This window comes from Oryx dammah, unplaced genomic scaffold, assembly GCF_014754425.2.
Source record: "Oryx dammah isolate SB20612 unplaced genomic scaffold, SCBI_Odam_1.1 HiC_scaffold_18, whole genome shotgun sequence".
NCBI classification, from domain to species: domain Eukaryota; kingdom Metazoa; phylum Chordata; class Mammalia; order Artiodactyla; family Bovidae; genus Oryx; species Oryx dammah.
The window spans coordinates 23495097-23522533 of NW_024070202.1; the positions used below are offsets into that span (position 1 = coordinate 23495097).

General features: G+C 35.4%; 1 protein-coding gene across 2 annotated transcripts in view; it reads right to left on the reverse strand.

Annotated features, from left to right (window-relative positions):
• The window catches only part of DGKB (diacylglycerol kinase beta), an 856074-nt gene that overhangs the window by 541260 nt on the left and 287377 nt on the right, over positions 1–27437 (reverse strand). For both annotated transcript variants that reach the window (XM_040260596.1, XM_040260597.1), the window contains exon 13: positions 7335–7367. In XM_040260596.1, the coding sequence (XP_040116530.1) occupies positions 7335–7367 (33 nt within the window). The remainder of the gene's footprint in view (positions 1–7334; positions 7368–27437) is intronic.

Here is a 27437-nt window from a genome sequence, read left to right on the forward strand (position 1 = left end):
ACCCCATCTTTGTTTCTTGATCACAATAATTGTGCTTTTAATACTGGGCTCTTACATCCATTCTGCACTCTGCTGGACAGCTCTTCTTGCTCCTGGTCAAACATTAGACTCTGTTCCTTTATATGTTTGTGTGTATGCATATTTTTTAATATAATTTAAAATGTTATCTCTTTAATACTGGTCTTCCTACACTTTAATCAAAGCTTCATAGAGAAATGACTTTGCTTAACTGTTTCACATTAAATCCTAGATCAGTGCCTGATAAAATCACTATATGAATGCAGAAATAAATCAATCTTAACATTCAAAAAATCAAGCAATTTGAAGTGCCTGAAATATTGTGTTGAGAAGAACTCCTAAGGCATGTCTAAGCTTGATGTGAAAAACGGTCCTGATCAATTACCAATGTCTCCCATGTGTGCTTAAAGGTTTGAGTGCCATGTATTCTCTGTTATATATTCAGATACATATATATGTTTCTGTTCCTATATTTGCATGTATTTTGTCAATTACTTCTCAATTACTGTTATTTAGGAAAATATATTTAAGTGGAATTAAAAGTAAAGCTCTTTTTATATATATTAAGGCCAAATGGAACAGAAAACTTCTTGGACCAAAATAAATGCTAATCAGCATAGCCCTTTTATAGTCCTTGCAATTTCATGGTGCACTGAATATATTTTTGTGTAGATAAAAATGGCTTGTGCAATAGGATTCCTGAAATTCAAATTCTTTGGAAACTGATATATTTTCATATAAGCAGAATTTCTGGCAAAGATATTGATATTTTAAGGAACAGATCATTCTTTCTAAGCTTGCAACTTACATTTTGTCCACAGATAGTTAAGGGTATAATGAATAAATGAGTGAATTATAGGATGAGATTTGAAGTCAGAAATCCCAAGTGGAATCCATCTCTGCTACTTAAATACTATGTAGCCTTAAAGAATTGAGTCTTACTCAAAATGGAATCCAGAGAAGGCAATGGCACCCCACTCCAGTACTCTTGCCTGGAAAATCCCATGGATGGAGGAGCCCAGTAGGCTGCAGTCCATGCAGTCGCTAAGAGTCGGACATGACTGAGCGACTTCCCTTTCACTTTTCACTTTCATGCATTGGAGAAGGAAATGGCAACCCACTCCAGTGTTCTTGCCTGGAGAATCCCAGGGACGGGGGAGCCTGGTGGGCTGCCGTCTATGGGTCGCACATAGTCAGACATGACTGAAGTGACTTAGTAACAGCAGCAGCAAAATGGAGTCAGCAATACCTATTTCTCAAAGTTGTATATGACTTAAAAGAAAATATATAAAGTTCTAATATTGTGCCTATATTAGTGCATGTGCTAAATAAATGAAAGTTATTGTGAATAATGTAAAATAGGTATGGTTCTTCCATTAGGGTGCTCTTTAATATCACCATTATGTAAAATGTTTGTTATATTTTCAATACATATATATGAAAAAGTTAACTAATTACAATAGGCATATTTTTAAATGAGTAAAGCTCAGCAACCTACATTTGAAAATCCATAGCATGTTGTGCTGAGTTCAAGCATGTAATACTTGGTGGGTAAGGGGACTTTTTTTTCTGAGTTCTAACATTCAGGTAAATAAAACATGGTAACAGTGTTTTATAAAAATCTACATTGTGAAAGTTATCATTTATATATCATATATTGTGCCTTGTAATCCAACATTGTTATTTAGCATTAAATTCCCAAATGCTTGAGTTATAAGGTCTAAATAAAATTTAAGTTGATTAGTCACAATGAAACTCAGTATTTGCATCCAGACTATTTATAAATGTAACTCTGGGCATTTAAAACATGTGAGTGTATGTCTGTAAAGAATTACCAAATTATCAATTAATAATATTTTACTCTTAGCCCATAGAGCTAGGCTTCCCTGGTGGCTTAGCGGTAAAGAATCCACCTGGCAATGTTGGACACATTTGATCCATGGGTTAGGGAAGATCCCCTGGAAGAGGAAATGACAACTCACTCCAGTATTTTTGCCTGGGAAATCCCATGGAGAGAAGAGCCTAGTTGGCTACAGTCCATGGGGTCCCAAAAGAGTTAGGCATGACTTAGCAACAAAACAATAAAAAAGTGTATAGCTGGGAAAAATCCTGTGTGGTTGAGAATCTCTAGCTGGCAGAAAGCACTTGTTTAAGTGATTTCATTTCTTTCTAGGGGGGGTCATTCCTCTGAGAAAACTGCAGACTAGACAAAACTAAAGCTATTTCTAGTAGCAACTGTAAAATAAAAAAAATTAAAAACCTTAAATTGACTTTTCAATTATTAAAACTTTATTTTTAAAGTCTAGAATCATAAGAGGTATATCACAGATTATGAAAAAACTTCAGTCAGCTCATCAGCAGGTGAATTTTACTATATGATCTAGATAACGAAACATATTTATTCAAATACACACACACACACCACCAAGAACAAAGTGGTTTCTTTGTTTGATGGAAATATACTTAGTGGTTGGAATTTCTAGAATTAATCAGACTGACAATTTAAAAACAAGAAAGACTCATAAACCATTTAATATTTTTCCATGGTTTTCTTTGTATTATACTCATTTGTTTCATGTTTATTTCCAAATTGTATGGAAGTCTCTCTGAGCTATTCACTATATTTTACTTAAGCAGCATAGGATAACAGGAGGGTAGTTGAATACCTTGCCCTATTCCACTAAGAAAATCTTCACTTCTTTTCGATTCTATATGAGCTACAGGAAGGGCCAAGCAATGACATCTTTGAAAAATCTGATGTCCACCAAAATGTCACTGGCCCGCATTGGGGGTTGATTCTCCTTGACTGGCCAAGTTCTATTATGATATCTAAGAATGTTACTTCCAATGCTAAAGTTATAGAAAAATTACCGGAAGAGCTTGCTGGCATTATTTTGCATCTTTATTCAGGATAAAAGTGCTCTGTGATAATACAGGGCAGTACTTATCACTTCACCTTCAGATTTTTTTTTTATGTTTTGGGGCTCTAAATCACAAACTAAATTACTTTGTTATAATTAAGGTAAATTTTGTTCTGCCAGATAAATTATCCTAGATATAAAGAGTCGGAAAATTATTGCTTCAATCAATAGGAATTATTCAAACACTGAAAAGAGCTGCTTTAACCCAAAAAATGAAAGAACATAGAACATATAACTACAAAATATAAAATACAGTTATCGATATTTCAGCATTTTCAAATATCAACCATTTGTGTTTGCTATGCAGACATTTAAAACATAGAATTCAGTGTCTTGTGATCCTTAGACTCCACTAGTAGCACAACAGATCTTAACTGGGCAATATGTGCTATTAGAATTCCAAAACAATCACCATCATCGTAAACAGAGAAGAAAAGATGAAAAGACAATCCACAGAAAACAGAAAGATGTGATAAATGAAATAAAAAGACGTCACTTTATATATGTGCTCTAAAAAAGTCTTTTTCTATCTCATGCTGGTTCTCAGGAGTATTTGTAAGTTGCTGAAAAGTGCTGTCACAAAAGAGACGTTTACCACAAGACTTAAGCCTGCTGTTATTGATCACTCACAAACGACAAGCAGCAAGTGATGATTACCTCAAGGACAGGATTTTCTTCTCTTTGTCCAATCTCAGCATGAGAGACAGGCAGTAGCAAAGCGCCTTGATTGGTACAAAAGCCACAAAGAGTGGGGGCGAGTTTTGCTTGCCTGCCAACAGTATCCTTTACTGGAATCTCATAACCTGCTTTCTCTGCTACCGCATTACATGCCCAAGTGGTGACTTAGCCCATTCTGCCACTGGAGCTAGTCCCTAAGCATTTCCCTGAAACTCTAAAATTTTAACCCGAGGAACACAGTGTAAAATATCTCCCTGAAGCAGGAGTGTTACCATGTTCATCAGGATTTAGACAAGTTACAAACTCCAAGAAAGCAACTTAATGACAGTTGCAAAGCTGCACCTTTAATTATCATAACCTTATTCTAAGATTTAAACATGTTCCTGCTGAGAAACATTAAATCATTACAATCATGGTGAAGGCTCAAAATCTACTAGAAATCCTTAGAAGTTGCAGTGAAACACAGCTGAGTAGCAAAGTAGTCTTGATTTTTTATAAATATTTTATATAGTTTTAAGCATAGCTATGACAAATGATATAAAGATTTCCATTTCTTTTTAATTAAATACTTATTCAAAAAGAAAAAAATATTTTGTACAGAGGCAAACAAAAAATGTGATCTTGGAGGCTGTATTCGAGCTTTGTCTCTGTAAAGACTTGGGCAAGTAAGTTATTTACCTTTCTAAGCCATCCCTTAATTCATATATAAAATGGGAAGTTGCATGTGATGATAAATTGAGAAAAAGCATAAAGTAGCATAAAGTACTAGCATAAATTAGGCACTCGGTAAATGACAGTAATTTTTTAAATAGTTAAAAAAAAGGCTACATTTTATCATTAACTCAGGTAGGCTGTTTAGTAAAGATGGGTATTGTGAAGAAGTACTTTATTTACTTTACAGTATTTTATTTGTTTTTCCAGGATGTCATCATAACTCGGTGTGATAATCTGAGTCTTTAGTAGGAAGACAGAGGAAAACAAACGAGAAAGACTCATTCCTAGTCTTAACATACCTGCAGGTGCTACTCACCAACTCAGCCTGAAGGTAAAATTTATGCCTTGATCCACAGCCCTGGTTTTCATATATCACACATGATAATGTCTATTCTCATCTAGCATAATTTCATACTGAATGTTAAGTATGAAAGATTAGAAGATTTCTGGTCAAGAAATTCTGATTGGAAGAAATGAAATTTAGGAATGGGAAAGTCCACGCCAAAATCATTTGGGCTGTTTACTAGCTATGGCTGGGCCACTAGAAAATTAGGTCCTGGTGTATAGAGCTCAACACCACTCACTCTCCATTCCCTTGATAAACCGTAATAATTGATGGCCATGGAAAACTGAAAATTAAAAATCTATAAGTAGCTCTCTTGTATTTTCATAGTCATTATCTCTTTCTATCAGGTGAGTTAAAAGCTTAACTTAGTAATTTCTATGTAGCCCCCTATCTGTTTATGCAAGTTCTAAGTAGAATTTATCTTTTACTTGAAACTATATAATTTAATTATCACTCAAACCAATAAGTTTTGATTATAAAATAAGGTGTTACCGTGAAAAATTACTTACATCCTTTGGAAAGGCACATAAAACAAGATACGTGTGTGTGTGTGTGTGTGTGTGTGTGTGTGTGTATGTGTGTGTGTGTATAGGAAAAGCAGTCAAGTTGGCCTGGACACAATGTCTATAAAAGATTTGAGAATTAGTAATAAAAAGTGAGAGGTTTTTTTACACTGAAATTGATTTGTAGATGTCTGTGAGTTTTTCTTATACTTTTAAACAATTGAAAGTATTTTCTTAATAAGCAAATATCTTTTCACAAAATAAGGTATGCTTTTGTTATACTTTGAAACAACTGATAATTGAAACTTATTGTGGGCAATAAGGCTATGATGTATGCAAGAAAGGGTCTATGCCACTTCTAAATATTAGATGTATCCACAAAAAAAAGCTCTTGCTCCCATGTGAAAAGTTTAGCCAAGAAATATACATTTACATATATGCACACACAAAACCAATATAGCTTTATATACCAGTATAGGAAGACTTTAAAACTTCATAGCAGAAAACATTGACAAATTTTTAAAAATCATGTTTTGAAAACAGCAATTTTGGTCTATTAATTTTATTTATAGTGTATAAATTACATAATTATATATGGGAGAGCTTTTGATATTAATAAGTCTAAAGAGAAAATTTTTTAATTCGCAGTTAATTATCTAATGAGCTATGATGGGGCAAAAATAAACTCGATTATCTTAACCATAAAGTTAATTCTCTGACACTAAAAAAAGTAGCCTAAATAATAAACTTTCCTAATACCTATGTTACCTGTGTGTGTAATTTAACATGTCTACTTTAGAATAATTATAATAATAATGGTATCAGCTGACTTAAAGAATACCAAAATAGTTTAATATCTCTCAGATTAGAAACAGTATATATCAGTCATAGCTACTAGTATATTTTAAGTATGTCTGTAGTTATAAAAGGAAATTTTAAAAAATGTAATGCGGCAGTCTACACTGATTAGAAAATATTTTAGAGCAGAAGAGAGAGAGGTTATTACTTTCTGTGCAATTATGTAATGTTCTAAGTGGTGCTGGAGAAGACTATTGAGAGCCCCTTAGACCACAAGGAGATCCAACCAGTCCATCCTAAAGGAGATCAGTCCTGAGTGTACATTGGAAGGACTGATGTTGAAGCTGAAACTCTAATACTTTGGCCACCTGATGCGAAGAGCTGACTCATTTGAAAAGACCCTGATGCTGGGAAAAATTGAGGGCAGGAGGAGAAGGGAATGACAGAGGATGAGATGGTTGGATGGCATCACCAACTCAATGGACATGAGTTTGGGTAGACTCTGGGAGTTGGTGATGGACAGAGAGGCCTGGCGTGTTGTGGTCCGTGGGGTCGCAAAGAGTCGGACACAACTAAGCGACTGAACTGAACTGAAAATAAATCATACTCATATAGTATTTAGATATCATGAGTAATATATTCTAAGCAAGCAGATTCAAATTATAATTTTAAGTGAAAAAATACCATCTGAGCCTATGCTTTAGAGATAATAGCAACTGAATGGGGATCGTCACAGAAAAATGTGGAGGCTTTACTTCATTAATTTGAAGGTAAAGTTAACACTTTACTGAAAATAAATGCTGTGGCAATGCCTACATTTATTTTCAAAACCAAAGTAATTTATTTAATGACTATATTGTATTCCTATGACTTCCTATGCAATGTTATATGCTAAGTGATTAATATAGATGTACTCTTTTAGAAGTAACAGGCACTTCAACGTGAACAAGAGTTTCTCGATTTACTATCACTACAAGCTACATTTTAAGGGCTTACACTAGTGAACTGTTTGGGTTTTCTGCGAAGTTTAAATGTGACAAATAGGAATAACGCTATTCTTACACACTGGTCAAAACTCTGCAAAGTCACTATTATTTTATCCTGCTTATTCTGTGCCACATAACTTCTTGTTTCCCTAATGCCTGTCACGAAGGTAGATGGTACAGGCTTCAAGTCTATCCCAATATGAAAATATTAATGCAAAGATTCCAATTCCAAATATAAGAATATGAGACAAAATAAAACATACAAATTAATATTAGTATGTCACTCTCACAGCCCAAAATGGTCTTTATAACAATACGGATAGATAATGACCTATAATTGTAAGTGTGAAAACCTTTTTTGCTTACGCACCTCAGGGACTGAAACTCCTGAAGTGGGCAGAGTCTGCTGAAAAAGAGAAGTTCATATTAAAGCTGAAAAAAATGTCATACTGAAAGCAAATACCATGAAAATTATTATATCACTATACACTTTTGAAATAATTGAGTACATTACAAATGCATTTCTTTGTCATAATTTTTCTTCTTACTTTGTTTAATAAACAAAGATCTCTTCATGAAATAAAGATCATTCTAAAGCAGAAGAGATCATGTTATAGAGTTACTTATTCAAAATACAATTTCATATGTTTAAAGTAGACTAATATTTGGTCAACTTCACAGACCTCTCTATAATAACAGTGATACAATACACTCGTATTTTGGAATGAGACCTCATCTCCAAGTTCCATTATCATTCATAAAGCATTCTTACTAACTTTTTAACTTGCCCATTTACTCAGCCCACTATTTCACTTTCCAGTCCAACTCTCAATCCTATCTCAAAAACACTCATCTTTTTGATGTAGATACAGCTATGGAGTTGAATTAATTTGTGATATTCTGGAAATAAAAAGTATATATTTTATTAATAGCAGTAAGAATTCAAAATATAATGAAATAAGTAGACAATTTTACTTGAGAATAATTATTAAAAGATTAAGTAAAATACACTGAAACCAGTCTTTGTGACAGTATATCTCCAATTATCCACTATCCGTCCTTTTCTGAGTCACATGGGGCATGTTTTTTTGTTGTTTTGTTTTGTTTGTTTGTTTTATTTTTATTTTTTCTGGCAAGAAACAGAGATTCATTTACCAAATTCCAAAAGGCTGTAGCCTATGGGACTTCATACCATAAAACACAAATGTGGACGAACAGGTGATAAATTACACTCATCATACTAGATAAATATTTTCTTTGGTTCAAACGGGAGTAGGAAAGGTTGATATGAAGGTAGTTCTTGGACACTGTGTGTCTCTAGAAAGAAGAGAACACTCAGAATATTTGAGTTTCCTCTCCTGTACCAAGCCATGTGAGGAGAACTCCCAAAATGAGAATGAAAGAGCTAAGAGTTCAGATATTAGTTTACTCCCTTACCCAGTAGAACACCAGAAAGGAAGCAAAACCCAGAAGAATAAATGCCTACATGAGAGGTTCGTGGCTACCTGTACAGGGATGGACTAGAAGGATCCAATACATCCAAGAGCAGAACAAAACAAGTGTAGGACAGCCCTAGAGGAAATTAGTGTTCAGGAATAAAATTCTTTTTGCCTTTTTATACTGTGAAGGAGGAGAGTGAAAAAGCTGGCATAAATTCAACATTAAAAAATATATATCATGGGGCATCATTTCATGGCAAGTAGAAGGGGAAAAGGTGGAAGCAGTGACAGATTTTCTCTTCTTAGGATCCAAAATCACTGTGGACACTGACTTCATCCATGAAATTAGAAGATGCTTGCTTCTTGGAAGGAAGGCTATGACAAACCTACACAGTGTATTAAAAAGCAAAGACAACTTTCCCAACAAATGTCCATACAGTCAAAGCTATGGTCTTTCCAGTAGTCATGTATGGAGGTAAGAGTCAGACCATAAAGAAGGCTGAGCACCGAAGAATGGATACTTTCAAATGGTGGTGTTGGAGAAGACCCTTAAGAGTCCCTTGGACAGCAAGGAGATTAAACCAGTCAATCCTAAGGGAAATCAACCCTGAATATTCATTGGAAAGACTGATGCTGAAGCTGAAGCTCCAATCATTTGGCCACCTAATCTGGAGAGCCGACTCACTAGAAAAGACCCTGATTCTGGGAAAGATTGAAGGCAAAAGGAGATGAGGACTTTCTTGGATACAATCACCAATTCAATGGACATGAACTTGGGAGAACTCCGGGAGGGACTGGGAGGCCTGGTGTGCTGCGGTCCATGGGGTTGCAAGCAGTTGGACATGACTTAGCGACTGAACAACAATAACAACAACAATACAGCACTAGAATATATTTCCAGAGAATAAGCATAAAATACTGTAGCCACAGATTTCCATCAAAAAAAGTTATGGAGTCTGGGAAGATGAACTTGGGACAACTATCCCATTAACAGGAGAAGCCTCTGGGGGCCACTGATGCTGTTTCTCAGATGGATTGACAACAGGTTTGATAGAACTTTCATTGAAAGCTTCTGGTGTTGGTAATATGCTTGACTTCTGAGTCCAAGTCAGTCAATATAACACCCAGGGCAATTGGAGGTAGAGAAATTGTGTGTGTTAGCTTCTGTTTGGGCCAGCTCAGAGCATTTTGTCAGCCTTCTAGCTTTCTTACTTCTTGGTTAAAGTTTAGATCTGAATAAACATTTAAAGACACAGATGTAGCTCTTCTATCTTTATTACAATATACCAATGTGTGATCTCCTTAAATCCAGATTAAGTGGCTTATCCTATTCTATGGCAATGACCTGAGAGAGTCTCCAGGGACTCTCAAGAAATCAAATAAAGATGCTCAACCATGCTACACATGGACATCACCAGATGGTCAATACCTAAATCAGATTGATGATATTCTTTGCAGCCAAGATGGACAAGCTCTGTACAGTCAGCAAAAACTAGACTGGGAGCTGACTGTGGCTCAGATGATGACTTCTTATTGCAAAATTCAGACTTAAACTGAAGAAGTTAGGGAAAACCACTAGGCCATTCAGTTATGACTAAATCAAATCCCTTACTATTAAACAGTGGAAGTGACAAATAGATTCAAGGGGTTAGATGTGATAGACAGAGTGCCTGAAGAAGTATGGATGGAGGTTTGTAACACTGCAAAGGAGGTAGTAATCAAAACCATCCCCAAGAAAAATAAATGCAAAAGGCAAATGTTGTCTGAGGAGGCCTTGCAAATAGCTGAGTAAAGAAGAAAAGTGAAAGGCAAATGAGAAAAGGAAAGATACACCCATCTGAATGCAGAGTTCCAAAGAATAGCAAGGAGAGGTAAGAAAGTGTTCCTAAGAGAACAATGCAAACAAATAAAGGAAAACAACAGAATGAGAAAGACTAGAGATCTCTTCAAGAAAATTAGAGATACCAAGGGAACATTTCATGCAAAGATGGGCACAATAAAGGACAGAAACAGTATGGGCCGGACAGAAACAGTATGGGCCTAACAGAAGCGATTAAGAAGAGGTGGCAAGTTACACCTCTGTACAAAAAAGATCTTAATGACCGAGATAACAACAATGGTGTGATCACTCACCTAGAGCCAGAAATCCTACAGTGTGAAGTCAAGTGGGCTTTAGGAAGCATCATTACGAATAAAGCTAGTGGAGGTGATGGAATTCCAGCTGAACTATTTCAAATCCTAAAAGATGATGCTGTTAAAGTGTAGCACTCAACATGCCAGCAAGTATGGAAAACTCAGCAGTGGCTGCAGAATTAGAAAAGTTGTTTTCATCCCAATCCTAAAGGACAATACCAAAGAATATTCAAACTACTGCATAACTGTACTCATTTCACATGCTAGCAAAGTAATGCTCAAAATCCTTAAGCTAGGCTTCAACAGTATGTTAACTGGGAACTTCCAGATGTACAGTGTGGATTTAGAAAAGGCAGAAGAACCAGAGATCAAATTGCCAGCATCCACTGGATCATAAAAACAGCTAGAGAATTCCAGAAAAAATGTCTACTTCTGCTTCATTGACCATGTTAAAGCCTCTGACTATGCAGACTACAAGAAACTGTGGAAAATTCTTCAAGAGATGGGAATACCAGACCATCATACCTGCCTCCTAAGAAACCTCTATGCAGGTCAAAATCAAGAGTTAGAACCAGATATGGAACAACAGACTGGTTCCAAATTGGGAAAGGAGTACATCAAGGCTGTATATTGTCATCCTGCTTATTTAACGTATATGCAGAAATACATCATGTGAAATGCCGTGCAGGATGAAGCACAAGCTGGAAACAAGAGCAGGGAGAATATAAATAAATTCAGATATGTAGATGACACCACCCTTACAGCAGAAAGCAAAGAGGAATTAGAGCGCCTCTTAATGATGGTAAAATAGGTGAGTGAAAAAATGCTGGCTTACAATTCAACATTCATAAAACAAAGATCATGGCATCTGGTCCCATCACTTCATGGCAAATAGATGGGGAGACAATGGAAACTGCGACAGAGTTTTATTTTCTTGAGTTCCAGAATCACAGTGGATGGTGACTGCAGCCATGAAATTAAAAAATTATTGGTCCTTGGAAGAAAAGCAATGGCAAACCTAGGCAGGGTATTAAAAAGCTCAGACATTACTTTGCCTGCAAAGGTCCATAGAGTCAAAGCTACAGTTTTTCCAGTAATCATGCATTGATGTGAGACCTGGACAGGAAAAAAGACTGAGCACTGAAGAACTGATGCCTTCAAACTGTGGTGTTGGAGAAGACTTCTGAGAGTCCCTTGGGAAGCAAGGCGATCAGACCAGTCAATCCCAAAGGAAATCAACCCTGAATATTCATTGGAAGGACTGATGCTGAAGCTGAAGCTCTGATACTTTGGCCACCTGATGAGAAGAACTGACTCATTGGAAAAGATCCTGATGCTAGAAAAGCCTGAAGACAGGAGGAGGAGACAAGAGAGGATGAGATGGTTGGATGGCATCACCAACTCAAAGGAAATGAGTTTGAGCAAACTCTGGGAGATGGTGAAGGACAGGGAAGCCTGGCATGCTGTAGTCCATGGGGTCACAAAGAGTCAGACATGACTGAGAGATTGAACAACAACAAGGGCATGAATCTCATATGCCTTCTATACCAAGTGAAAAAACTACAGTTATCAAATGGTTCAGAATAATAGCCAAGTGTAGTGCAAGAACTTCAAATAGCTCCTGTCCACCCCAGCACTACCAACAAAGAGATAAAACAATCTACATAAGTCATTTTTAGATGATTATTGGCGTAGAAATATAGAAAGAATTATTACTTATTTTATGGAATAGCTAATATTTTCATAATAATATTATAAATGTTGTTCTTATCTTAGAACTTACCTGCTGAAATATTTAGAGATATGGTATCATACTAGTTGCAATTTACTTTCAAAAGGTCCAACTTAATAAATTATATATTAGTGTGAGTATTTTTATAAAATATATACACATACATACATATAGCCATATATACATATATAAGAATCATTGAAAATTCAATCATTTTATATATATATATGTATATATATCATAAGAATGACTGATAATTCATACAAGCTTGGGGATATATTGGATTCATATGTATTGTGTTTGAAAATACTTGTAATAAAATTTGTGGAAAAAATTGATCTCTCTTTTTACCTTCTACCTACATCCTCTAGTTCCTAAAAGAGTGCAAAATCTATAGTGAAATAAAATATATGTATGTGTGTATGTATATATATATATATATATATACATTTTCCATGAAAACATGGCAAATTCTAAAAGTTCAGGTGGAGACAGCATGATGTGCATGGCAGGCAGTAATGAGCACTATTTTCATGGAGATTCAAGAGTTCTCTTTTCAAAATTTAAAAAAAAAATTAGGTATTCATCCAGGTTGCTGGGAGAAAGAAGCAGAGAGACACACAGAGGGACCATTTGAAAATAAAAAATAAAAGGAGGTACTTCAAAAACTTTTTTCAGATGAGGCAGAAGGTTACATAAAAGCTATTAGTCTTTTCCAAATCTATTCATTTTGAAAGAAAGAAAGAAAGTGAAAGTCTCTCAGTTGCATCTGATTCTTTGTGACCTCAAAGACTATACAATCAATGGAATTCTCCAGGCCAATATACTGAAGTGGGTAGTTGTTGTCTTCTCCAGGGGATTTTCCCCATCCATGGATCCAACCCAGGTCCTCCGCATTGCCCCCAACTAAGCCACCAGGGAAGCCTAAGAATACTGGAGTGGGTAGCCTATCCCTTCTCCAGAGGATCTTCTAGACCCAGGAACTGAACTGGGGTCTCCTGCATTGCAGGTGGATTCTTTACCAGATTGCTTTTGGAGGGGCCATTGCGAGGGGAGGGGAGCATGGTGCAGGTTTCCCTGGTGGCTCAGCTGGTAAAAAATCCACCTGCCAAGCGGGAGACCTGGGTTGGATCCCTGGGTTGGAAAAATTCCCTGGAGAAGGGAACAGCTACCCACTGCAGTATTCTGGCCTGGAGAATTCTCTAAGCCACTGTTCATTTTGAGGGAGTGTCAAATGGTGAAAAAAAGAGCTCTGAGATTGTACTCACAGGGGTTTGGAATGCAAAAGTCTATAGGGACCAAGAAAATAATACAAATGGGCCCAATGCCACAAAAGGCAAAGACTGTGCCAAGTTGAATAATAAAAATCCGATTTCAAAGTATCCCCCATGAAAACACTATGGGATGAAATTGAAGCCTGGCTGCCATTTTGCTACCACTTTCGTAGAGAATCTGTTACTTACAGATACTCATGTTTGTAAGCTTCATCTTTCTCAAGAGTAGGGGGGATGTGAGTTATCTACAGAGGGTAAGTAAATTTGGCAGAGAAGTAGTAGAGAGGAAGAAATTAAGGAAATAGTACAAATTTTGTCAGTGTTTCCCAGAAAATGGGAAAGCAGCTGATGAATAACAGAATCAAGAGAAATTAAGAGCTCAGTGGGAACTAGAAGTAATAAATACGCAAGAGAGAAAACAAGCAGCTCTGAGAATTTCACCATCAATGCTCAGCCATCTGACAGCAACACTAGAAATTCACTCCAAGAATAAAGGTGATGGAAACAACATATACATGAGCTTAGTTTCAATCAAGAGATGTAGGCAAAGAGTATGCATTACATTAACTTGCTTATCAGCCTAATCCTAAGTTACAATAAGAAAACATGGCATCTGGGAAAAATAAGAAAAAGCAACTTGACAAAAACCAAATTCAGAAATTGCATACTTCTTTTTTTCATTTCTGTATATAACTTTTAAATATCAAGGGTGAGCAGAGTAAATGTTTCAGTTTTTAAAAAATTATCATGAATGTGTAACTCTATATGTAATGTATTTTTAATCAGAATTAATACAAGAGATGTGTATTGTTTTATTTAAGCAAATGTGAGGTGTGACTACAGAGGAATGTGATTGATTTTATTTAATCAGTGCCATTTTAATATTAAACAGAATACAAAGAACAGATAATTAGTTTAAAAGATACATTTGCCTTCAGGGCACTTATTAAGTTTAACTTAATATTAAGAATTTTTAAAAATCCTATTATTCTTAAGTATTGAGATATCTCTTGTCTTCATATTTTCTAACATGTAATCATTTTAAATTGACAATTTAATTCAAATTGTCATAACCAAGAAAAAAATCTTTGGTGGAGAGATTAGAAGTTTGACAATGTTTAAAATATAATCATAGTATAGTGCTAGCATTAAAAGGGTCATAGTTATTTCAACAGAATGCCAAATTAACAGAATTATATCATTAAATGTATTTACTTATTAAAAATGTCTGCTGCTGCTAAGTCGCTTCAGTCGTGTCCGACTCTGTGCAACCCCAGAGACGGCAGCCCACCAGGCTCCCCCGTCCCTGGGATTCTCCAGGCAAGAATACTGGAGTGGGTTGCCATTTCCTTCTCCAATGCATGAAAGTGAAAAGTGAAAGAGAAGTCGCTCAGTCATGTCCGACTCTTAGCGACCCCACAGACTGCAGCCCACCAGGCTCCTCCAACCATGGGATTTTCCAGGCAAGAGTACTGGAGTAGGGTGCCATTGCCTTCTCCATAAAAATGTCTAATTAGTCATAAATCATTATTAATTATATTAATACCTTATACCGATATAAGAATATTTATACATTTTTGAAAATGCCTGTGGTATCATTTAATCCTCCCCATAAAACAAGATATCCCATTTTCTAGATTGGAAAATAGAATCAAAAAGTTTAGATGACTAGCCAAGAAATAAAGTTAGTGACAGAATTCAAACCTATTGCTTCTCTGTGCAGAAGTCATTAAAACAAAAGCAGACTTAACAAAAACTTTTTTTCAAAGCTTTTGTTTTATAATCACCTCTATTTTTTAAGTGATTTGGAAACAAAATTAGTTTAAATGTTGACAAACACAGCCAAATAGTTATAAACCACAGTGTTTCCCTGTTCTGACTGAGAGAACAGGCTTGGATGTCAGCATGGATTAGTTAAATACAAAAACTTTTCAGTGCCATGATAAACCTAAAGTGGCCAAATAAAGCTACTGGAGTGGGTTGCCATTTCCTTCTCCAATACGTGAAAGTGAAAAGTGAAAGTGAAGTCGCTCAGTCGTGCGGACTCCTAGCGACCCCATGCACTGCAACCCACCAGGCTCCTCCATCAATGGGATTTGCCAGGCAAGAGTACTGGAGTGGGGTGCCATTGCCTTCTCTCTGCACTGCTTATCCCTAAGAGGGTAAATTATTCCTTCCTCACACATGATAAATTATATATATGTATATATATACAGCTCGAGGACATCTCTAGGTATAGAAACCTAATATGTTTCTAGGAATTTTATATTTTACATTGAAGTGTCATAGTTTATTTAACTTTTTATGATTTTGCACATTCTTAAGTATGTACACTCACAAATCTGAACACAATACAAATTTTTAAAGGAAATGGATCAAAATGATTTTTATACTTTTGTTGTTTATTAACATCTTTAACCAAAGGTTATTTCAATGTATGGCAAGTGTATCAGAAGAAACATGAATCGTTTCTCCTTTCCCCTGGCCCTTGACATATCTGATTAATAGGTGAGAAGGAGGGATGGATTCAGAGTTTGGGATTAGCAGGTGCAAACTATTATATATAGAACAGATAAACAGTAAGATCCTGTTGTATCCTATAATAAATGAAAAAGTATATGAAAAAGAATATGTATATTCATATATATATATGATGAATATATATATTCATTACAAATAATGAATATGTGTATATATGATTAAATTTATATATATACATATATATATATATATAAAACTGAACTACATTGTTGTATACCACAAACTGAAATACCATTGTAAATTGACTATACTTCAATAAAATTTTTTTTTAGAAAATACACATACTGCAATCTTATCCAGTGTTCTTAGCCTAACCACTTCTCACTGGAGCAAAATTTTGAACCTTGCACCAACATAACTTTAAAGATAAACATATTTTTAACTGAGATGATTTCATTCTCTTATAATCACTCACAAAATGTTCTATTCTTACTTTTGTTGATGTGATTGTTTCTGTATATTTGCAGAGTATGTTCAGGAGATACTGAAGGTAAGGGCTCCCTCCTTATCTCAATAAACTCACTCAATATTCGTGCCTGTGTTCAGAAAGAAAGCACACCGAACCATCTGGGAATGCATACACCTGGTAAAATGGACAACTGGAAACAAAAGTGGTGCCAAATGTTTTCAGTATAAACATTAAAAATGTTTAATGGTGATATCAAAATCATTTCAAACATCACTATCTATATATAAAAACAATCAACAAGAATAATGTTATCATTTGCTTCCCTGATTACCTAATGAAATAAAGCCACTAGAAATATTATCCTATTTGGTTAGGTCTCATAAAATTATCAGAAGCCAGTAGAGTGAAGGGAGTGTTTTCAATTTCTTTTTGGCTGTGATTCACAATAAATATAACTTCACAAAGACTGCTTACACTGCTTGCCTACTCTCTGATCTATTATTCTCTTTTCGTTTTTTTCTCCTCTACTTTACTTCAGTACTTTTCTTCAGCATTTTTCTTCTCATTCCTTTTTTGAAGGTCTAGATGCCCCAGATTTATTTCATACCTCACCAATTTTGGAGGATGGGAGCATAAACATAAAAGATAAGTTTACAACATGGGATTCAGGGTAAGGCAGGTATTGCTTCTAACACTTGCATGTTGTGTTAACTTAGTATATTCCTTCTTCTCTCTAAGCTTCACTTTCCTCAAATGCAGAGGGAATATCATCATTATATCACCTTCAGAATTAAAAGGATGTCTGGCAAGTAAGTTCCCAAATAATGGTAACTGTTTTATGAACCGTAGAACCCAAACGTTTCTACTGCCTGCTCAGGGCTCAGCAAGAAAGGACTGACTGTATTTTCCTCATCAGAAAACACTTATGTTGCTAATAAGGAGATGGGACCGGGCAGATTTATCTTTTAATGAAAGGATGTGAGGATTATTAGAAGAGAGAAAGAAAGAAAGGGGGTGGGGTGAAGAGAAGTGATCAAAGCAGAAAGCAATGAACAAAAAGGAGAGGATAAGTGAATAGTTTTAGAAGACAAGAGGGTTGGAAAAAGCTAGCCTCCTCAATCTTGGAGAATGTCTCTTCCAAAATCTGAGCAAAGGAAACAATGAAATTGAGTAAAGAAAGGATGAGAACCAATATTTAGACCATGTCCTCAGACTTTGGCTTGAAATATTACAAAATTCTAAATATCAGATTTAAACACCGCCAAAATGCATTCCAAAATGAAACATACAAGACTTATTGGTTATTTTTTCAGATTATTCTTTACAACACTTACTTTATAAATACATAATTAACAGTTACCTATTTATGGGAATGTATATATAATTATCCTTTGAAAGTGGGGGGCAAGAGTCTGAATGAAATATGGTAGTTTGAAATAATAAAGCACCCTAATACAGTAGATTAATATCTACTAAATTTACATCCATTAAATGAGTAATTCTTCCTGCTATGCCTATTTTTTTCTCTCAACAAATATATGAACCTGTTCTAGAAATGTACCATTCATTGTATCTTTAGTGACTCACTTTCTAAAATACAGAAAAACCTCTCAAGGTAATGAAATAATATTGATAATAATATTTAGAATTAAAGCATTAGGCTGCTAAGTTTTCCTTTTCATCAATCTTGGAAAAGACCTTGAATTTAGAAATGAATAAGTTATAATGAAATTTGCTTTCATCCTTTGCCCCTCTAAATATCTGCTGATCTCACACCAAAGCATTATCTAACCAGGTTAAAGTCCAATTCTGTATTCACATTTGGCTTAGATTCAGTTGAGCTAAAATTTTACACTGACTGCCAGTCAACCTTATCATGAACTTTCATTATGTGCATGTAATTAATTGGGTCCAATGAACAATATCAGTACTGAGTTATAGACTCTTTTCCCCCGACCATATAATTAGAATATAATTACCCACAGGATATCAGAATGATGCAAAACCTTTCCTCTAAATGCGCCCTCATTAGGAAACAAGTCTCAATGTACATTTATTCAATCAGTGTGAATTAATTAAAATGTTACTGAAATAAAAGAGGGCAGCGATAAAAAGTATCTGATATCTATTAAGAGACTATTACTTGAGCTCTGCATGCACTTTATATTTAATCCCATTTAGCTCATGTAGGAACTTTGCCATGATGTTACATACATCCAGCATGTTAGGAAATCCGAGTAAATGAGTAAGTGTGTGCCATTATTGCTGAAGAGAGCATAATACAAAATGCATATACACATCTTAAAGAATCTGGATAAAATGCCAGAGGCCCCATTATTCCCTGATGAATCCATAAATTTGTTATCATCACATGGAACATATTGGGCAGAAAAAAAAATATTTTTAACTTGAAGTATTCAGGCAATTAGGTGTTCATCTCATAGCTTTTTATTTAAGTCTCATCTATTTATTCTAATCTGGCTTAGGAGATAATGGTTGGAAAAGCACTATTTTCTTTTAATAGAGAAGATATCTTTAATTACTCATGCTAGATCAAGCTCCTTCAATTGTATATTTCCTTTAAGCAGAAGATTCCTGTGTACCTAAGGATATATTCCTTGTAAGAGTACATAATATCACATCACATATTCTGATTATACAAAATATGGAAAAAATAGTAAATGCATAAAGAAGCCACAGGACATAAGATACATATCGCACAAGAAGCTGCTGATTCACATAAAGTCATTCTTCCTAAAAGCTATTTATCTTAGTTTAATACCTGGCATAATGTCATATACAATAAAATTTTACTGAATAAATTAAAAGATAAATAACCATCACACAAAGGAATACTCCGCATTATTCGAGAGCAATATCATAAACAGCAGCAAAAAATTTTAAAACTATGTAGCATCTCTGTATATTTAAGTTAAACAGAAAATTTTAAACCTTCTATATTACATAATCCCTCAGACATTTTTAGCTTTAGAAGTAGGTTTAATAAAACTTTATTCTGGTAATCAAAATTCAGTATTCATACTTACAAACAAATATACAGAGGAAATGTGTAATGGAAATTCTGAATGAGCTCTAAGATAAACTAAGCCATCTACAAATTGCTCTTTCTCATACATGCTTTAGAGGCAAACTCCAACCAATCTGTCAATATTGATAATCATAGCTTACTTTTTATAAGATATTTTAACTTCATAAATTATATATTTGTAAATGTTCTGAATGCATGTTATATTTACAAAATGATATAATGCTTCATTCAGATATTATATTGGTCTCAGGAAAACCCAAAACTGAAAGAAATAATGGACTCATTCTTGCTAAGCAAGGAGATTATCACATACTAGTTTGCTTTATTTTGAACATAAAAGTTTTTTTAGAACTTCAGTTAATAGACATGCAACTATGGTTCCTTATTGAAAATGCTGCGATTTGAGTAGCATTAACTAAAATAGCACAGGTACTAATAGTAATCACCACAAAAAGAACAAAAAAAAAATCTAATATAATACGAATAATTTAAAAATTGCATCTTGTAGTATACATGAATTTTGAGAATTAAGAAAATATTTATGATATTTCACATGAACTACTGTGCTACTTAAGCTATATTCTTAAAATCCAATTTTAAATATAATTTAATATCCAGGGGAAAACATCTTAATTCTGCCAGAATTTTTAAATGTTTGCTTAGACTCTACCTGCAATACCACTTTAAACATTAGGCATTTTACAGTACCATCTATTGGATACTTTATATAACTACAATACCATAACAATCACAAATTTTTCAAAGTATAGTAATAATTTTAAAATACCTCCAATGCCACTCCAAAAATACCATGCTAACTTGACATTCACTAATATTATCATGACACACTTCAACTCAATTTTATTAGCTTATAACAATAAAATTCAATTATCATAGGTTATCTACGATTTTTTTAAATAAAAGCTTCGTTATTGCATATTCACTTTAATTTGTATTTAATATTTCTATCGTTGTGTGATGTATTTTCTTCCTGACTCAGGAAAGAGAGTGATAACTGTTTGGAATAGAAGAGCTGACTGTTATTCATTAACTCAGTAAGTATTCGTTGAGCACCTATTATATGTCAAATTGAATTAGGTGCTAGACATAAAGAGATACACCATTCCTGGTATATTGGCTTTGAGGCCTCTCAAAGGAAATTTACAATGTGACATTGAGTATTCAGATCTAAAGGGTGTAAGGGAGAACAGATATATTCAAATGCAGTAGTTGTGCTCATGAAAGTGGATGAGGTAATTTATATAGAGCATAATGACATAAGAATATAACTTAAAATGGACATCTACACATATTTAAGAATAGAAAGAGGACTAGGAATTTAGCATTGTGGATGTGTGGCTAGAGAAGCAGGAGCTAGTAGAAATGCCATAGTTGAGTTTGACAGAATATGACAACTGAGCATTTCAAATACTGTCAAATACTGTTGAGGATTCAAAAAAGACCATCCTTGGAAAGGGTGTCTCGTAGATGCTGCTAGCAGTCCAAAGCAGATCCACAGTTACTTGAACAGAGCATTGATCCCCAACTTCTCTGAGTACTGACTGCTGAGAACTCCCAGCTATCCCATTTTCAGCAGAATTATCTTTTGCTCATTGGAGCAGGCTCTCCAGGGAGCACCTCCTATTCTGCAGGAGGCCACAGCTAATAAATGACTGATACAGCTGGTTTTAGAAGAGGCAGAGGAACCAGAGATCAAATTGCCAACATCTGCTGAATCATGGAAAAAGCAAGAGAGTTCCAGAAAAACATCTACTTCTGCTTTATTGACTATGCCAAAGCCTTTGACTGTGTGGATCACAATAAACTGTGGAAAATTCTGAAAGAGATGGGAATACCAGACCACCTGACCTGCCTCTTGAGAACTCTGTATGCAGGCCAGGAAGCAACAGTTAGAACTGGACATGGAACAACAGACTGGTTCCAAATAGGAAAAGGAGTACGTCAAGGCTGTATACTGTCACCCTGCTTATTTAACTTATATGCAGAGTACATCATGAGAAACGCTGGACTGAAGAAACACAAACTGGAATCAAGATTGCCAAGAGAAATATCAATAACCTCAGATATGCAGATGACAGCACCTTTATGGCAGAAAGTGAAGAGGAACTAAAGAGCCTCTTGATGAAAGTGAAAGAGGAGAGTGAAAAAGTTGGCTTAAAGCTCAACATTCAGAAAAGGAAAATCATGGCATCTGGTCCCATCACTTCATGGGAAGTAGATGGGGAAACAGTGGAAACAGTGTCAGACTTTATTTTGGGGGGGCTCCAAAATCACTGCAGATGGTGACTGCAGCCATGAAATTAAAAGACGCTTACTCCTTGGAAGAAAGGTTATGAGCAACCTAGATAGTATATTCAAAAGCAGAGACATTACTTGGCCGACTAAGGTCCGTCTAGTCAAGGCTACGGTTTTTCCAGTAGTCATGAATGGATGTGAGATTTGGACTGTGAAGAAGGCTGAGCGCTGAAGAATTGATGCTTTTGAACTGTGGTGTTGGAGAAGACTCTTGAGAGTCCCTTGGACTGCAAGGAGATCCAACGAGTCCATTCTGAAGGAGATCAACCCTGGGATTTCTTCGGAGGGAAAGATGCTGAAGTTGAAACTCCAGTACTTTGGCCACCTCATGCGAAGAGTTGACTCATTGGAAAAGACTCTGATGCTGGGAGGGATTGGGCACAGGAGAAGAAGGGGACGACTGAGGATGAGATGGCTGGATGGCATCACTGACTCGATGAACACGAGTCTGAGTGAACTCCGGGAGTTGGTGATGGACAGGGAGGCCTGGTGTGCTGTGATTCATGGGGTTTCAAAGAGTCGGACACGACTGAGCGACTGAGCTGAACTGAACAGGTTACAGAGGGGCTCCTCAGGTGGCACTGGTGGTAAAGAACCTGCCTGCCAGTTCAGGTAGACAAGAGATATGAACTCAATTCCTGGGTTGGGAAAATCCCCTAGAGAAGGAAATGGCAATCCACTCCAGTATTCTTGCCTGGAAAATCCCATGGGCAGAGGAGCCTGGTGGGCTACAGTCCATAGGGTCGCAAAGAATCAGCCATGACTGAAATGACTTAGCACGCACACATGGGTTAAGAATGCCACCCCCTTGTTTTAAGAAAAATCCTATGATATGATTTTGTCCAAGAGCCTTCAAGATTTAGGCCAAGGTTTAAACTCTCTCTATGACCACTTCCTTGCTCAAAGCCTGCCTCTTTCCTCTTCTGCTTTCTCCTCCCTTAAAGATTATTTTTGCTGAGTCATTCAGTCGTGTCCGACTCCTTGCAACCCCATGGACTGTCGCCTCCCTGGCTCCTCTGTCCATGGAATTTTTCAGACAAGTATAATGGAGTGGGTTACCATTTCCTTCTTCAAAAGATTGTTTTTAATAAAGATTCCTATCACACACAACTAAACCGAGTTCATGTTCTACTCCTTGGGAATCCAACTAAAAAGAGTGTCCTTGGATTTAGGAAAGCCAGAGTAGTTTTAGATACATTTTACAGTCAGAAATTAGAATAATGTAGGTTGAGGAGGAAGGAGGAAATTTGATACACTGAATATATCTTTACACCTTCAGATACCTATACACTGAATATACACCTGCATATACCTTTGACTACATTAAGAGGCAGGAAAAGACAACATCGATACATAACTATGGAAAACAACATTGCACATGAGAAAAAACAGCCCCTTCATCTGGTATGGGCTCTTTGACAAATAAACAACTAAGTGTATAAACAGAAGTTCAAGTGCTGGGCTCGAATTATAGTGCCATCAAATGCTACCTCTCATAAACATGTTAAATTATACCTTGTTTGAGATTTTTTCAATTGGAAGCTTGCAAATCAGTATATTATTAGATTGTGACTAATATCATAAAAGGAAAAAATTGGGGAGTTCTAGGAAAGAGAGGGCAGACAATGCTTAAATGAAAGAAATTGGAGGAATATAGGCCTTGGATAACTCAAGGATGTTGGAGAACTGGTAACCACATGACATAATTTGAGAATATTAGTGGTAGGGATGAAATAAGAGTAATGTCATAGGAATAAAACAAGAGGTGATGAGCTGTAGTCCTCTAGAACTTGGGTTTCCTTGGGCAAATGAGAAAGAACTGGTGAAAGTTCCTATTAGTGTTAGGAACAGAATTTAGAATGATAGATTTTATCATCTAGACTGAAAAGCAAAGAGTGGGCATGGAGGTCTCTCACAGAACTAAACTATCCTTATTCCATATTTAGGGAAAACATAGGTTGACCTAAGATTGAGTTAAAAAAAATCACTGCACTATGCATTAAATTGATGTATGGACAAAAAGTTATATATAAATCAATTCTGGCTGAGGTTTCAAGTGAAAGTTGAGAATAGACAAGTTATATTTAACAGTAAAACAGAAGAAAGCATGTATATAAATACTTCATGAGTGCCACCATTTCACCTAGAATCATTAAAGCCACAAAAACTTAACCAACAAAGGTTACCTTTGCAAGATGGATTTATTCTTAAATGTCTAGTGGTGAAGGGACTCATTTTTACTGAACTCAAAATTTTAAATGTAGAAGAAAGGAATGATATAAAGCATGTATTTCTACTGTAATGAAATCAGATCTGTATATTTGTCCTGTACTAACCTCAATCTTTCTTTGCAGGGGGGAGTGGGATTGGGGAAACAAGCAGAAATATCAACACTAAGATGTATTTGGGAGCTTTTAGGACAGTTGGGGGCAATTTGATCTTACCAATGTTTAAAGAGAATAGCCAATTTTGTAATCCTTTTCAACAATGAGGAATATCATTTCAAAAAAGTTTATTTCATTTTTCAGTGTGATAGTCCTGACTATTTATAAGCTTTAAGTCTTAAAACTGTTTTTTAGTTATCTGCATTATTTTTACACAACAGGGCTTTTTGTCACAATGCTATGTTTATCTTGATTTGTAAGTTTTAGCCTTTACCATTTTCTAAAGAAAATTTTGACTCGCCAAGGCTGTCAACTTTTAATTTTCTCTTTAGGATAAAAAATAAAAAGGCTTTCAAAAGGCAAAAATTAAATCCTCAATCCATGTTTGATTTTGGAAAAGGTGGAAAGTAGAATTTATCTTAATTTAGCCTACTATATGGCTATAGAGTAATCTCAACATACATATATTTCACTAGCCCCTACCAGATTGGATATGTAACATTCAACATATACCACACAATTACATATAGTTCAGTATGTTTTATATCTTCTTCCAGTTCTTTGTAACTCCCAGAGCTACTCTTCCATCATTTCGATCACTGTAGCTTTAGTAAATATATTCTTAAGATTTGTTAATACAGGTCTTTCCTTACTTTCCTTCCTCAGAATTTATAATGTTTGTGCACATTTATTCTTTCAGGCAAACTGTGGAATCATTTTGTCAAGCAAAAACTATTACATGGAAATTGCATTAGGTAGATGAGCAAATTTGAAGAACTGTAGGCTCTTTTTCAAGATGGCACAGTGGTAAAGAATCCACCTGCCAATGCAGGAAATGTAAGAGACACAGGTTCATTCCTTGGGTTGGGGAGATCCTCTGGAGAAAGAAATGGCAATCCACTCCAGTATTCTTGCCTGGAAATCCCATGGACAGAAGAGCCTGGTGGGCTATAGGGTCTCAAAGAGTTGGACAAGACTGAGCACTCACTTTTTAGTTCAACTTGATTTTCTTCAATATTTAGACATAATAGTTTTAATTTTTTGTTTAGGGAGTAGTAAAGTCTCTCTGTCTTCTCACAATCCTTTCCATTGCAGGAGTTTCTTAACCTTTTCCTCCAAATTCCTGATCCAGTTGTTCCCAATGTTGATTTTCCCTATGTGGATACTGATACATTTTAGTTTCTGCTAAGGCATTACTTTTTTCTCCACATATTTTCTTGACCTTCTATATATCCCTTTCAAATCGGTATGTTGTGAAAGAGATGTTTTATTTAGTATTCTTGGTCATGTAATTTTATCAACATTTTCATCTGTCTGATTGCTCCAGTCAATCATTATTTATTACATCCATCTAAACTTTTAACTGCTATGCTTGTTTATTTACTTATTGCAGAATTATTACTATTTTATTTTGGCAATAGGCAGACTCATTTACACTAAAATGCACTTTGGCCACAAGCCATCAGTCTGCATTGACAGTTGTTATAAAAAGTGAAACCAAAGGAAACAAACACTACCAGACCGATTACAGCAATATTACTAAAGTGTAGTCCCATACCAATATGATCTCACATGGAAGAAATTAATTTTGAGTCTTAGTAATAACACTAACAAAAAGAAGAGTTTCCTCTAAGAGAATCATTTGTTTTTAAGGTGAGAATGGTCAAATCAATATTTTCCCCCTTTTCTGAAGGCTACTCAGTAACTCAGGTACAAATTTTTGAATTATCTTTGTCAACTTTTTAGGATACTTTACATAAATTTCTAAGTCTAACAATTTGGCACAAACATTATGTTTTATGTTACTGCTCACTCTATATTCATATAAGTTGCCTAGAATATTGTTGGTGCTAAGTTGTAGAATAACAATTCACTAATAGATAATCTTACATCCTCACATTAAAGTCGGGCATATACATGATATTCTTTATTTTGAGTCTATTTCATAGATTTTTAGGTTTTGAATATTTTTAATGCTTCATTTTTGTCTACATGTTTTAGATTTCAATCGGATTTTGAAGTAACTGAACTTCCAGTTTATGCCATATTAGTCATTTGTTTTTGTGGGGGGGTTGCTTGTTTGTTTTTAATTTTGGCTGTGCCGGGTTTTTGTTGCTTTGCACAAGCTTTCTCTAGTTGCAGGGAGTGGGGGCAACTCTCTAGCTGCAGTGCGAATGTTTCTCATTGTGGTGGCTTCTCTTGTTGCAGAGCAGAGGCTCTAGCATGCACACTTCAGCAGCTGCAGCACGTGGGCTCAGTAGTTGCAGTATGTGGGCTCTAAGGTGCACGAGCTTTAGCAGTTGCAACACATAGGCTCAGTACTTGTGGTTTGTGGCCTCTAGAGCATGGACTTGGAGGTTGTGGTGCACAGCTGAGCCACTCCGAGGCATGTGGAATCTTCCCAGAGCAGGGATCAAACCCATGTCCCCTGCACTGGCAGGCAGATTCTTATCTATTGTGCTACCAGAGAAGTACCAGTGTTTTATTTTTGACAAAACCAAGAAGGTATATATTTGTTTCTTTAAAAAAATGTTATAACTTGCTCTGGATACAGCAATATTTTAGACATAAAATATCATAGAAACTTGTAGGAATATTTCTGTAGTCCTATTAAAAATAAACTAAAAACATTTAGTCTCAGACATAGAATTCTACCATAATCACTAGGTAAGAATATAACTATGATGTATTAACTTTTCTTCTATATTAGACCCTGCCTATGGGTATACATATTCTGTCTAATATAGCCTAGGTTAGCATAACGATGGGTTCTTCAGAAACCAATAAAACTGACTAAGACAAAGTAATATATAAATGGTTAACCTCACAAGTACAGATGATGGAATCATCACTAAATGATGCTGGGTCCTTTTCAGCATTCTTGTACTATGGCCCATTAAAGTACATGAAGACTACGCCCAAACAAAATGGATCTACAGATATTTTATAAACATTATAGCTCTCTCCAATAATATATCCTTCATTGGATTTTGAAGCAAAAAACCACAGGCAAAAAATATAAGAACATTCAGAATTTAATTTTATATATGTAAAAAATAAATTTAAAAAAGCAGCTCTCCTTTATGAATAATACCATAAGATTGAGTCTGAGTTAGATTTTCAAAATATGGGGAAAAATGAGATTCCTTCTTGCCTATCATTACTCTGATGACAATTATGAATTGATCTATAATGA